Source organism: Bombus fervidus, chromosome 1 (assembly GCF_041682495.2).
Source record: "Bombus fervidus isolate BK054 chromosome 1, iyBomFerv1, whole genome shotgun sequence".
Taxonomy (NCBI): domain Eukaryota; kingdom Metazoa; phylum Arthropoda; class Insecta; order Hymenoptera; family Apidae; genus Bombus; species Bombus fervidus.
In genome coordinates, this window is record NC_091517.1 from 9,705,975 (window position 1) to 9,721,962 (window position 15,988).

General features: G+C 32.8%; 1 protein-coding gene across 1 annotated transcript; it reads right to left on the reverse strand.

Annotated features, from left to right (window-relative positions):
- Positions 1–4,575: 4,575 nt before the first annotated feature.
- Positions 4,576–15,330, reverse strand: LOC139998064 (uncharacterized). Its single transcript, XM_072022293.1, has 7 exons — positions 15,193–15,330; positions 14,951–15,073; positions 12,377–12,439; positions 11,609–11,671; positions 11,437–11,478; positions 11,287–11,361; positions 4,576–5,834 (listed from the first exon to the last, which is right to left on the reverse strand). The coding sequence occupies exons 1-7, from the start codon at positions 15,250–15,252 to the stop codon at positions 5,760–5,762; spliced, it is 501 nt and encodes a 166-aa protein (XP_071878394.1). The 5' UTR covers positions 15,253–15,330; the 3' UTR covers positions 4,576–5,759.
- Between the last annotated feature and the right edge of the window lie 658 nt (positions 15,331–15,988).

A 15,988-nucleotide genomic window follows, 5' to 3' on the forward strand; every position in this document is an offset into this window, starting at 1 on the left:
ACATAATGGATCTTGAAGTTAGAATGACATTTTAATTTTCGAATATACCATTGTTTTAGAAATGAATCACATTAGTTCCTTTGCATTTGGAAATGTTTAAGAGAACGCTTTAACAATGCATGCGATGCAATTAGAAATTAACTGGGAGCGCCCGAGCGTCTAGGATATTCAATAATACGATATATCAACACACGTGATTGGCAATTGCGGTTGCTTCAAACACCTGTGTAAGATAGACCGACCACGATATACGTGGATTAATACGTTGCGAGGATAGATACGTAGAAAATTACTTGGAACATACTCGAGCACCAAGAAACCGCTAAATGTACTCGATGTTGTTAAGAACAGAGTTTCGAATATCGCTAAATCGGAATAGGATATTTCCTGAATATCCAGACATCGCTCGACTATTTCAAGAAAAGGCAAGTAAATGTTGACCTTCCAAATATATGATTTCCTTAAAAACCTTGCGAGCCGTCTTTTGAAATATCATAAAAGTAGATTGAAAATGTAGAACGAAGTCTTAGTATATAAAAAAGCTCTATTTCTGAGGAAATTATGAATTTTTAAATTTAACTCTTTTATGGTATTCGCTTTCGGGTTTGACAGAGAGGGTTTAAAGGAATTTTAAATCCAATATTCTTTTATTTTCATCTTACCTTCCGCTTTAAAATACGTTTCTACTTTTCTCATATTTTACCAATTGATATTCCTGATTTATTATGTTTTATGTTTTTTTTTACTCCTTCTAATCCAAATAAAGATCGAGAGGAGACGCGTTACTAGATTTCGTTAGATACTGTCGATTTTCATACACTTGTAGGAAGTCTGAAAGTGCAAAATTGCACAGACTGTAGATACATGATATGAAAAAAATGTACAAAATATCAAAAATATAGTATTTTCTACGATACCTGGTAGTTGAAACGATTTTCTACTTAAGTTCTATCTTCTTAATTATATTTTCAAAAACATGAATTTGCACGAAGATCCGCGATCTATGTACTACGTATAATTCTAAAGACATCAAACACTTTATCGATTGTGTAAAAGAAGAAATATATCTGAATTAATCATCTCCGAATTTCCTTAGATAGCGTTTTTTTCGTTTGAAATGATCGAATGCGATTTTGTCAAGCCGCTCGATTCGAGAACGATACGCAAGGTTTAAGGGGTTAAAGCTTCGGTCAATCACCGATGTTTTTTTTCTGGTCACGTATCGCGACACTTTTTCAAGCGGATTTTATGAAATACTTTCGTTCGATCCTGTAAACAAAACATAACGTGCCAGATAAACGCAAACAAGTATTTCATATTATTTGGGGACACGGTAATTTCGTTAGGAATGATAAATAATAACACGCGATAATACATTTAAACAATAATTTCATCTAAGCCGAGTGGATACTATCTCATCTTATTTCTTTCCTCTAACATTTTTTTCCCTTGCCATTTGTGTCGCTGCCAACAAGAATACGTGTTGGCAAGAGTAAATCGAACTAGCCATTTTGATCGAATGACACGCCTTTGTGCAGCTATGCAAAAGTCAAAGGAAGCAATTGATATTGTAGCAAAAGAGAGGAATATTTGTCGAACACCGCAGATTGCAGAAGTGTGCAAAAAGGAATAAAGCGAATTGAGTGTCGAAGTTCAGGTAATTCTACGGGAAACTTTTTGACGAATAGTTGTTATTGAAAAATAGATTGGTTAGGACAGGGCTCCTTAAACTATGGATCGCGATCCCGTGAAGGGGTCGCGTAACAGAATTACGGGGCTGTTCAAATTTTTGCGATTGCCACGCACCAGTCAAATGAAAAATGCCGATCATCTGTCATTAAAGAATCCTTTCATCAAGTTATTAATCGTCATAGGGATGAAACACCAGCTTTTTAAAAAGTTGCTTCAATGGATTTTTGCTTGAAATTGGAACAGAATTTCCAACAATTTCTAAAATGATCTTAAAAGCACTTACGATAGTTTGTACTGCATGCCTATTGTAAAAACGTCTTCACAATTGACGATTGCAAAATCAAAATATCGATCAACTCTGAAAAACGTTGAAGATGTTCTGTTGTATCAAATATTGAGCCAAGATTTAATTCTTTATGCAAGAACAAATAAGCACATTTGCCTCGTTAGTATGTAAATTTAGTTTTATTCTAATAAGTGGCGATAAGTGATACAATTATAAATATAATAAAGAATTGTTTAAAATTAAACTTTTTTGATTTATATTTATTTTATTATCTTTATATATTTATTTAATGTATCTTTTTACGTATATAACCAAGTTCGCGTAAAATTTTCCTGAACAAAATAGGATCGCGAATTAAAAAGGTTTAAGAAGGTTTGGGTTAGGACAATCGGTAATTTGAATTTCGCGGATAATCTTCAAAGGTGGTATTTAGTTTTTGGTGGAAATGGACGACTTGTTGTAGAAAAGAAAATGATTCAGTGAATTAGCGAATAATGGTGTTCGATGAAACAATTATCAATACTATTAATTATTGGTACTAATATTGCTGCTGAAGGAATTAGTACGTTACTAAAAAATTGTAATAAAAATCACGTAAAAATCTGTAACACGTACGGTGCAAAATATAAATTGAGAAATTAAATAAAATATTACATTTTGCAACTCTTTATCATTAAAATTACTAAAAATCACAATTATTAATATTTATTTTCTTTTTCCAAAAAGTAATAACACGTTGTCTATTTTACTACCGAAATCGAGACTGATTTTCTTTCTTAACGTTTCATTTTATTTAATTATATAGCAATGTAACATAAAAATTGCATTAGTCAACTATTAATAATTCTATATGCTGCTAAATATTTTACCCATAAATGGATAAACATTTCTTTTGAAAAATTCCATCAACAAGTGAAATGTATGATGTTTCCTAAACAATTTTCTTTCGTATTGCAGCACTGAACACTAACTACCTATCTTCTCTGTGTCGCCGGTTATTAATGTTTACGCCAGGATGGTTGAAATTGTCGGCAGAGTAGGAAGAAGAGGAAGGGAGTAAGAGGGATGCGTATTATTTGAATTCAGTTCGACCAGATTATTCGGTTTGATTAATCAACAACGCACAACGACGGTGTGTCTCAAAAGATAGCCGGGCCGAGGAGTTATGCACACAGGGACAGCGATGAGTTATTGCTGTCGCGTTACCGTGGCCTGTTGTCCCATTGTTTCTATTATTACATACGTCAAACGCGCGAATGAATTATGCACGCTGCTGAACGTAGAAGTTGATTCGCGCGGCTAACGATGTTCCGTGTTTGTACATTACTGATCAAAGTTTCGATTGTTCGCGTTTCGTGTTCTCCGTTGAGAAACGAAGGAGTTTTAAGGAATTGACGAAAAGTGGTAGAATGGAGAAGAAGCTGTAGAATATGGTGAGATTCGAAACGAAGGAAACCTTTAAATTAAGTATGATTTATACTTGTACATTGATGACAAGAGTTTCGACTGTGCGTACTTACTGTTGAAAAACACTGTTAAAAAAAAAAAATGTTAAGGAATTGACGAAGAATAAAAATACGGTCGAAAGAAATTGTCAGAAATAGTGAAATTCAAAAAAAAAAAAAAGGAAATCTTTAAATCAATTACGATTTGTACTTGTATATTAACGATTAATTTTGTTCGTGTCTCGCATAGTTTGCGAATGAAAATCTCGTTTCAATGAATATTTTTCATTATCAAATTTAAAAAGGTTTATTCCAAGAGAAATATCTGTAAAGCTACCGTTTTCCAAAGTATTGAGATTTTTAGAATAGTTGGATGCATTTTGAATTTTTCCGATATTAATATTATAAGATAATTGATATACATATACGTATATTTAAACATTCCTTCATGGTTTCTTTTGAATCTCATCTTCCACAATTATTTTTCAATTTTCCACTACTTTCCATTGATTCTCTCTTTCACTAATTGGAACTTCTTCTTTTTATCTTTTGAAAATAAAATATCTTAAAACTGTTTTTCAACTATTTTATATATCGCAATCTGTATACACGAGAGATATAAGTCAAGTACATGTAACTTAGATTTGAATATAAACTTAATTTATAGCTTGCAAGTACAAATACAGTTGGTGCTAGTGAAAAGTGTAAAAAAGAAAAGAAGGAAGAAAGAAAGAAAGAAAGAAATTAAAATCAAAAGAATCAAATTAAATGGAGCACGAGAATTACTCGATTGTTTCCTAACGTGTAGATTGTGGGCTCTATAAAGGAGAGAAAGAATGAGAAAATTGTTCAATTCACTTATCAAATCGATCAGATTCTGTAAATTCTGCTGAAGAAATGATATTGATTGTTCAAAATCGGCACAATGTTTGTTGAATCTATAGTTGTTTTCACCGAAGAAAACGAGAATGATTAGTGTACGTATGTGTATTGATTCGTGGTTAAATTTAGAATGAAATTAAGGCACGGTTAAATTGGGGACATTTCGACTGTGGAAATTAGAAACTATCAGATATTGTTACGTAAATGAGAGAAGAATTTTTTACAATTGAATATTTTAATTAAATATAAACAATGTTAATTACTTGAATTTTTAATAGTTGATTTTTATAGATGATTATTCAAAAGTCCACAGTCAATTATCGAATAAAGTCCTTATTTTCAATACGTTCATAAAATATTTATTTTGTATACTTAGCCTATATATTTACATACGTAGAAAATGCTAGAAATAATAAAACTAGAGAAGAAACTTCTTTTAACTTGCATATTCACGACCAATTTTACGCAGTCTTTCATAAATCGAAAACAGAAAGCCTTTCGCACTTTTTCCTTGAATACATGCCAAGAGTCAACAGGGAAAAGGGGGAATACGAATTTTGCCGAATCTTGAGTTTATCATTTTCTCGTATGCTCCTGTATGTACTCTTTACCACTGGGTGCGTCGCATTAATTTGCATTAAAATTTTCCGAATTTTGCACTGGTTATAAGAAATTAGGGTGTACTGCGTATTTTTCATTTTTCACAGTTTAACGTGTCATATATTGATTAAAATTATAAGCGGAAGTTGAAGATGATGCAGAGGACTATAATGTTTTATTTCTATATAATATCTATGAATATATGTATATATATATATATATATTTATATTTATATGTATATAATATCCATGAAAATATGAAGTTGTGACTATTATATATTGAAAAATGAATTTTCGTTTTCTGAGGAATACTAGAACTTGACATTTCCCCTTTTACCTGTAGACTCTTCACATGTACATATATGTATGTATAGTTCTATGTACATTTTATTATAAAATCCACGTTTTATATTTGCAATTTTTAAATCGTAAAAAGTCAAATTTCGATACATTTTGGAATTTTTATTATTCACAATTACAAGTAACGGCAGTGTCAACGTGGTACCGCTAGAAAATTATGACATTTCTAAATACTACTAAAACTAATCGAAAATTATTCTTATCGGAATATTATACTTCGATAGATGCATAATTTATAGACGTTTCACGATAATTTTCAATGTTTCAGATTCGTGTTAAATGCACATAAAAGAATGTTATACTGTTTATAAAACAAGCACGAAGCTTTAATATGCCCCTCGTGCCGATCAGACGCGGCGAAAGTTTTCAGCGTTGGTACATGCACGAGCATCGCAAACTCATAACGCGTCTGCGCGTAATAAGTCGATGCAATTTGTACGTTCTTTATTGGACGCATTTGTATTTGCTTAATTACATTGTTACGCCGCCGGCTATTACTTCGACGCGGCCGAGTTAATGGGACGATAATACACTTTTCGTAACCTGCTCCGCCGCCATTCAGTCTGCGCCTGAAACATGCATGCGCGAATTTCTCTGAACAGAAGTATCTCTTTTGAAACGATAGCAGCTGGATTAATGAATTTTTAGGTAGCTCGAGATAATTTTAATTTTCTCCTTTCTACGAAGCAAGTTAACGAGTCTTCTACAATCTTTTTGGCATGGTATCGCTTTTATTTAATCCTTTCGAGTTGAATTATTTAGCGATTTTAGTTTCAGTACTTTCGATTACGAAATTCGCATGGGAAATTTTAGTTATCGCTTTTCTTCACTAGAGTTTATTAATTTTGACAGAAGTTTCGTATAATGTAACATATCATATTCTTTTTTAAATCTTCCGAAAAAATTACCAATCAGAATAGAAATTTTTTAAAGTACTATTATTGTTTCCTTTCAGACAATTGCTATCTGGGAATTACCTTTTGAAATTCGAAAGATTAAGTAAGGACAGGTAAGCGAGAGTTAAATTCACACTTTCGTTACGTTTGACAGCGTTCGAGTTTTCACAAATAAAATGAAATTGTCATCTCAAGAATTGCATCACTTGATAGAATTTTATAACATTATTTTATTAATGCGATGGTTTTTTTGGTAATTTAATTTTGTCTAACAGTGGAGGAGCTTCTCTGCGATGACTTACAGGGTAGAAATTGAAGTTTCGAGATTTTATTTCCTTTGCTGAAAGTAAATTTAGAATGTGAAGAATAAACAGGAAAAGACTAATGCTGCTTGTCAATATTCCGTGCAACTCAATTATATTCCTTCGAAACATTTTTCCAACTTCCCCCAACTCCTTTAACGTCTACGCTCTACATTGACTATCTTGTTAGCTTTTAGTTTACATCTTGTTATTTCAATTTATTTATAGATTTAACTAATGCAAAGATATTAAGGACAATCCTAAATTCAATAAACTCTTTAACGTTTTCCCTGTTTTTTAAGTTTTACGTTTCTCATTAGTCACTTTGTTAATTCGAATTATATCTCATTCCAGTTTCGTAACAAATCCAATTAATGCAAAATTACTAATTGCTGCCTATATTTTAGTTTCTATATTTTATACCGATCGTTTTATTCATATTTCATTTGCATCTTACTACTTCAGCTTTTCTATAAATTTAATTAACAAGATAAAACTACGTATATTCTTTCACGCTACTAGAAAAGCGAAATCTAAATGAAGATTCATTACACTCTTTAAATATTATAACAAGTAGTTTATTACGGATATTCATCCCATACGCTTTTGCACATTTAAATTTAGATTCCCTATAAATGCATAAGTATCTGCAGCTTAGCTATAACAGAGCCTGCAGAAAAATTTTAATTGATAAAAGTTATTAAAACGCAAAACAGAATATTTTTAAGGTATATTACTTATACAATACAGAAATTGAATATCCTCCTCGACATATTTTCTGTTTCTCTTTTTAAAAATAAAATAAAGCCACAATTCACAACAATTGTTGACTTTCGCTTGTGTTGAATCGGAAACAGAAAAACAGGAAAAAGAAATTGGAAGATAGAATAAGATATGTACTATCTATAGATACTATATATCTCATGTACAACAAAAAATCCAACTTTAATACAACTCCATTCTCTTTAAATCTTCAATCACAGTCATAAATAGAAACTCTAGCGAATGTACATGCCTTTAATACATTTTTCCCTGTACAATTTCTGTCTTATGAAACGCAACTGTAAACGTTAAATCCCGTCTCGTCGTCGTCGCGATCGTCGTTCTCATTGTTGTCTGGTGTGGACAGAAAAGTTTCCAGACACTTTTAACGCCCGTCGGCGTGATATACTTTAAGTTCGCGCGATGTATATCTGAAACCGCGCGAATTTCCGCGAGTTCGTCCTAATTAACAAGATGAAAATCGCATTTCGTCCCTTTTGGTCGCAGCTGGGCTACGGGCAGCTTTTAATCGTTTTAATCTAATTTTGAAAAGCACAGGCTCGTTCGTACGACTGGCGTATTATCGCGTCGTGAGATCTTGCTTTTTCCAACCTTCTACAACCCCTGCACGGTGGCCGACGTTCGTTTCTTGCGACGAATTCCGTTGAACGCGCGACCTGCCGAGCTTGAATAGCGAAGTTAAGTTGTCACGCGACCGCTGAATGAACATCATACGTCTTATCTGCGTGATATATTCTGTCTATTAGCGTGGCCATCGTATTGTTAAAAATGTGATGAAAGGATAGCTGACGTAATTGCAAGGAGAATCCCATTGTACGACGCTCGAGAAGTTAAATGAAAAAGGAGATTCGCGAGGAATGTCCTAAGAGCTCTTCTGATAGTTCTATTAATTCCTTGAATTAGCTGGTATCTTACAGTAGTTGTATAAATAGCAGCTGATAAAAGAAACTTTATAGAATAATAAGGGTAAAGAAGACAAAATAATTTTACAAACTCTTTTGCACGTCTTAAGAACGCTTGTAATAGTTGTATAGATTTCTTGAATTACCTGCTATCTTAAAGTAGTTGTATATAGAATAGCGTAATAGAAAGAATAGAAGAAGGTTTATAAGATAATAAGTGTAAAAGAAGACATCATAATTTTACAAAATAGATTTTATTTAATAAGAGCATTGGATAGATATATACCACAGAATGGATGATTGTTATGAACATGGTAAACAATTTTTAGTATAAAAGTTATTAAGATTCACAGTGTCTTAATTTTAAACTTTCTTTTATCTACTACTACATGTATATTGACCTATTTGACGTGCAAATTTTGTCGGGTTTTAGAATCATCGGTTATGTTATGACGATAGCAAATGAAAAATAACTTACTGTATACATCTCGACGATAAAATATGACATAAAAAAGATGAAAAATTCTAGGAGGTTTGTTAAAACCTAGAAACGTCCTATGTATTTTAAGAATGACTTATCATAGTTCAGCTAGAAAATTCTTTTTTAAAACACAGCAAAGAAGTTCTTTACAAAGCCGATACGGGAACTTTTCTCTAAAGAATTTTGAAAAATTTCTATTTCCTCAAATCTGTTGGATCTATTTTCAATAATTGTATGTATAACAAGATATTGCTTTTGTCTATAGTCGGACTATTTACAATTTCTGTACATTCTGATGTGTGATCAGAAGCTTTTCTCCGTTCGTTCGATTTTGTGTTTCGTAACACGTTCAACCGTTTAAGGGAAAGACAGATCGTAAAGGAAACTCGTGGAGCAACGAAAGTTCGAGATATAGGTTGAAAGGCGAGTTTGATTCTATTTTTGCGTCGGTCAATTGGTTTCGGGTATGTGGTTGTTAGCGCTTCTCTGGCTACACTTGAAAGTCACAGTGGTGCGATATTCTCTGTAAAGTTCGAAGTTTAGCGACTGTACGAGACGTTTGTAAAACACGTAAAATAGAATTTTATGAGCCAACTGGGTTTAATAATTACTCGCCCGGTCGGAATAAGAGTGGGTACATTTTTTTGAAATTTTACTCGACTTTTCAACACGTTCCATGCCCAGTGGTAAGTAAGCGCTTTGGCAGAGCTTTAAACTGGAAGAGTAGGAAAATTACGTTGGCAAATTTAATCGGAGGAAAATTCCACTTGTACTGAATTTTTTGACAGTTTCGTCTTCACTCGTATCCATTTTATTTGAACAATTCTTGCAAAGAATATCTCTATTTGTTCGATGGAAGTTTCAGTTCCGCTGACTATCGTATATAACCGATGATCCAGGGAACTTGTGAATCTTTTAATAGCGAATTGTTTGTAAAGCGAAGAAAAGAATAGAATTTGACGTTTCACTGCTGCTTTACTCAAATATGCCATCATTTTACTAAATTATTTTGCTGGTATATAACCTAAAGACACTATATTGCACGTGATATTTAATATCAATCGTTAGCATTGAATAAATGTGTCTTTCTGTTACATCTATACGCATAAGGATGTAAGTACTTTTTCCCCAAGTATCCTGTTTTTTGCTTGCTTAATTAATATTATGCCTTAAACTCGTTTCATATCTACCTTTTGCATATACTTTTTATACCTACCTTTTTATTTTTATATTCTTGTAATGTTACAGTAAATTTACTAATCATAACATGGTAATACTTATACCATTATATGGAATCAATAATAGTACTTGTCTGATAGCAAAATATTCAAACGTCAAAAGAGAACATTGAATGTTAATTATAGGAATTAAATGTTAATTATACGTTATTAAGTCGATAGGTGATTTCACACGTTCCAGTCGCGGCGTGAATGAATATCAAATTACTTTGAAGTAATGAAATGGTGAATCTTTCATTTAATTAACAATGTCTACGTACATGAAGAATAGATAGCAGGATCCCATCCTACTTTTTGAATTGTTAATGACTCTTCTAGATAGATTTAAATTTCGTAAAGAAATTATATAAAAAATTTCACATCAAAAGTATTTAAGTAGTCTAAACGATTAATTCATACTCTTTTATGAAGCAGCGAGATTTTCACGATTTTCTAATGGTTACACGCATTTTCTTCTTAAAATATTAATAAACATATTACATCTCCCTATTACATATCCCGGTCGACTCATATATTTAATATTAATTAGAAAATTCCAACAGCAACTTCCTATTTCGTAAATTAAACAAGAAGAACAGAAGATAAAAAAAGATAAGGAAAAAATGGTATAAAGGTTTGTTACGAATAAAACGCGAAATTTAGATTAAATTTTAATTCTTTCAGATAATATCCGCGGATATTTATAAAAATTTTCAGATTATAAATTATTTTTTAATAAAACAGATTGTATCGGATCAATCAGAAGCAGAAGAAAGAAGTATTTTGAGATTATGTGAGTAGCCGTTAAGATAAACTACACATATGTAATTATTTGATACGACAAGGAAAGAAACAAAAGACTTCGAATTATTAAGTTATAATATAAAATCATTCGAAACCTAAGAAGCTTTTATCTCGAATATAATTTTAATTGTTTAGCTTTTATATACATAAACGAATATTCCTTAAAATTCAGTAAAGCACAACTCGTTAAAAATGTGATATTTCATATGATGCAACTAATACAAGGTATATTATATGTTTTCGCATTTACGTTTCTTTGTGACATACATTTTCCTTTGCACAAACTGGACAAAATGCGTACTAACGTATTAAATATTATTATTTCCTATCGCAGTGTCTACAAAAAGTATTGGCACACATCGTTGTCTCCCACTGAAGGATTTTTTTTCTCAGCTTCTATATTTAATTTTCACGGTATCAAATTTTTGGATTCATATGAAAGTACTACTGAATTATACGAAATTTAATACACTTGAATCTAATTAATTAGTACGTAAATGTTATGATAAATACAATAGTGTGCGAATATTTTTCGTAATTATTATATTCGAAAAATCGTATTTTGTTTGCAACCAAAACACGATTTGCCTTGTTTCATGTCTTGTTCTGCAACAGGCGGATTTTTTAACGTCTTACCTCAGGTTTCAACAGTTTGTTGATACAGTTTATTCTGCTGCTCAGAATCTCCAACTCCAGGCGTTCCTTGTAGAGCTGTCGAAATACAGAGAGCTTAAGTCGCGTAACTCTAAAGAGGGGAGAAATTTATTCGAGTGTAGAACAACCTACCATTTTCTTCGTCTTCTCCTGGAACACATCGGTCTGCTGCAACTGGAAATCAGAAAGCAATTTACCATTTACCGTAACCGTATTGTTGCCCGTGCCGACCAACTCCTTCCGTACGAAGGCAAAACAACGAAATGCACTTTCGGCATGGTGTACCGACTCGAAACAAACTTACGTGCTTATGAATGCAATTGTAGATCGGTCTGATGTCCGCCATGCTTTTCTTCCGCGGAATTTTCTGTAAATTAAACATGATTATATGTAGACCGGGTGTCCCATTTTAAACGATTCACACAACTATCTGCTGAATTATACGTTGTTCTAAAAAGTATCTCAAAGCATACTCGATAAAATTACCATTATTAATTATACAAATAAAGCTCTTGTTTCGAGGGAAACATCTTATGATCCTCGCAAATCTTATCGATGTGGACGTTCCTTCGAAATTTCGATAGGTCCTTTGTATTTTTTAAATATAACTATACCTTTTTTTGGACACCACTTGATGCATTTTTTAATTCTTTACAAAAAGATACAAGGTATTTGGGTGGAAATGTGATTAGTTTAGAAGATATTTTAATCTTGAAAGACAAGGAAAGATAACCTAAAGCTTTTGCGTTTATGTTCTCCTTGTTTCTCTTTCTCAATTTGATGAAATTAACGTTGAAATATCTTTTAAACTACGCATTTTCAGATAAAAGTACCTTGATACTTCTTTACAGAGGATTAAAAACTGAATCGAGATAAGTATAAAAAAGTCTATAGCTTTATTTAAGGAAACAAAAGTTATGTTGAGATCTCGAAAAATGCCACCATATAGACAAATCTGGTGTTCATCATAAGACGGCCTCGTTTTATTTGAAACATATTTTCGAAAAATGAGACGCCCTGTATAGTGATACTTCGTTTCAAAATGAATTCAACATGTTGTTATTCGCCGTACCTTGTCTGCTTCTTTTTGCAATTCCAGGAAGACTTTTTGATTCGAGACGATCGCTCTTGCACCCTGGGTTCGATACATGAAAATGAATAACTTGGTGTCTTTAAATATGTAGAATATTCTATATATATTCTTTCTATATTCTATCGGAAGACTGACGTATTTTCGTATCATATATAAACCACGCAAAAGTCAAACATCAAATCAATTTCGTCAGGACGAAATCATTCGTCGTCTAAACATTCTATTTCCAGATTTTTATACTATAATTTGAAAATTTGTAACAGATAAAGTTGTTTATCGTGACATTCTATTTTTGCAGCAACGATAGATGTGTAATCTCTCAGGTTACCTAATATTTCATTTATCGAATGTCATTCTATTATCGTCTCTCTGATTTATATAAAGATTATTACTTGATATTTTAATTAAAATAATCACGTCAGGATATCATCTTCTTAGTTTTCTATTTTAGGAATTGACGATTACGATAATTAAGTTATTTATTATTGTCGTGTAACATTACAATATATAACACGATAAGATTTAAGAAGACATTAAAGCTACAGAATAATATAAAGCAAAATTTTCAATCTTCGTTTAATAATATAGGGATACGTTTATAATAATGAGGTCATTGATGAAATTATTGAACAGAAATTCATCTCTTGAAAGTTTAAGTCGGAACCCTGCTTAAAGAAATGAAGAATATTCCGAATCTCAATATGAAAGTGTGCTAAATAAAGTCGAACATGCTCGACGTGCTTGCAACTTCGTGCTTGATCAAATTAACCTTTCTCGCCGTTCAACGCCGATAAAAACTTTCGATCTTTCCGCTAATCAGAACACCGCAGAGAAAGAATGAGAAAGAAAGAAAGAAGGAGAGAGAGAGAGAGAGAGAGAGAGAGAGAGGGAGAGAGAGAGAAAGAGGAAGAAAAGAGGAAACGATGCAAACGAACACTCGTAATTGCGAGACATCTTGTCGACGATACTACGATACTTTCTCGACTGTTATCGATCCGTCTGCCTTCCGTTCATCCAGACGAATTAACCGGCCACGATTTAACAGAACAATTGTAATGCAACGAGGCGTTAAATCACGAGCTAACCTGCAAGATACGTTGTCATAAAATACAATCTTAATCCATTTGCAGCTTTTGGTTCTTTTCATTTTTAACATTGTTAACCCTACGACACGGTTAATTTGTCAGATAGTTACAAAACCGTTTTGTAAATATATCTTCAGGCAGTTAGACTTAAAAGTTTAATAATATAATAAATATAAAAATGAGAAAAGTTAAGATTCATAAATAATATCGTATATTTTTACATGTTCATCTTAGATACATTTTTGCGGAACACTTGCTCTTATACATCATGTTACGTTATTAAGGCCACTAACGACTCAGGTTCGTGTATAACTTTTATGTGGAGAATGTATAAAATATGTAAATATATACGTTTTATGTTTTACATTTGTTGTGTTACGTTTGTAGAAAAAATTCAATAACTTGGAATGATTGAAAAGTTGAAAGATTAATATGATAAAAGATTTGAAGGTCTATAAATAAATAAATATACTTGTATAATTTTATAGTAGTTAACACTGACAGTTAACTCACATGATGCCTAGTGTGGTGTCGCCGGTTGTTATAATATTAATACGTCGAGTGCCACGGAGGTCACCGGCGACTGACATTATACTTGCTAGTGACGTTATGTAGATTAATCTCGGAATTAATTAAAGAGCTTAAGCTAAAGAAACATATTCGTAAAATTTGTGATACTTTCAAATATTACCATAACAATATTATGAGGTGCGATACGAAAAGCACAGGACTGCACTTACAGCTCGGGAATAAAGCGTGGTAGGCGAAAGATAAAGGATCGACTATCAAAGATGTTTTGTGTAGTGATAGTGTTGCAAAGATTAGCTCGATCGTTACACTCACAATCGGTACAAATGGATGCGTCTTCAATTTGGTGTTTTCGCTCGGTCGAAAAATGTTGAACAGGAAAAGCGAACAGCAGATAAATATTAAGTTTTTTGCTAAGCTGGGAAAATTTGAAACGACATCTTTTCAATTATTGACCAAGCCTTACGACAAAGATTGTATGTCTCAAGTTCGTGCCTTTGAACCACTTCATCAAATGAACCCAGTTTTTGTCGTTAGAAAGTGCGAAAGCGAAAGCAACGGAAGGGATTTTCAACGGAATTGTTTCGAACTGAATTGCCTTGAACGCTGGCACAATCATATGCGATTGTGTGTCAAATCGAAAGGGAACTACTTCGAAGATGATCCTAGTTAATCTTCTGAATTTGTTTAATAAAAATAGTTACAGGCGCAGTCTTGTTTCTTTTGTGTCACACGTCGTATAATACAATATAACAATGCGTTACATTATTATTAATATAACAATCTAATAATGTATTACCGTACAACAATGTAACATAATCCTGCAGAAATAAGTGACAGTATTCCAATGCTGTGGCTGGTAGTCAACGTATTAAATTTTTTGTCCGATTGTCTTGCGAAAAGAACCGTTGTCATAAAAATGAGCAAAAATCCGACTCACCACAAGCGAACAGACAATGACGATGAACATCATGAGCAAGGTAACGAACGTAACGATCCCGCATTGCGGACCCAAATTAAACATGAGCCTCAGCTTAGTATCCGCCAGCAGATACTGGTATAACTGAAACCAAAAGGAATCATTTTAATCTGACATGGGGTTATCTCGTATTTTATGTCACTCCACTTTCTTATTCGCCAATGCGACTTTCGACAAGAAGATACGCATAACTGTCTACGGACCAGCCATTGAGGACCAGAATTATAGGATCTGTAGTATTTGTGGAATCTTGCGACTTCCATGGCGATTTCGAGTTTTGATACCGCGAAGCCGATAATTCTTCGCAATTGTCACGAGCATCACGTGAATTTGGACGGTCCACGCGAGTCGAAAAAACTGACAGTTTCGGCGGATCGTTTGACAGAAAATGGTCGACGCGTTTCCCTTGCCCCACCCTATTACCCTTCCCCTCTTCCATATATAAGTACATGTATTTACATGTATGTCTGTTGAATTTCGCACGAGGGGTGTGTGTTCGAAAGTAATGCACGAATGGATATAAGGTGAATTATGTAAAAGTATGAAGAAAATATAGAATAGAATTTTGTCATACGATGTTTCGTTGTTTTTGAGAAAATCGAATATGATAATGAATCGTGTGTACTTGAACATGGCTAATTTCGTACACTAAATGGAAGTAAATAATTGACAAGAGGTGATTCTATGTGTGAAAGTAAGTTGAAAATATAGAATAAAGTTTGCTCAGAAGACGCTTTATTTACAAAAAAATAAATTTCAAAATTTCTCGTAGAATTGCACATTTTCGCCTTATTTTCGCACGTATTGAATAACCTCTTATCGTTTGTTTATTGTTACTAATTGTCGGGTCATATCCACTCGGTAGTTTGTCAAGTTCAAGTATACTCGACGAATCCAAACTCGATTTCCTCTAGAACGCATCATCATATGAGAAAACTCTATTCTATATTTCCTTCTTACCTTTTTATCGACAATCATCTCGTGTACATAACTTTCGGA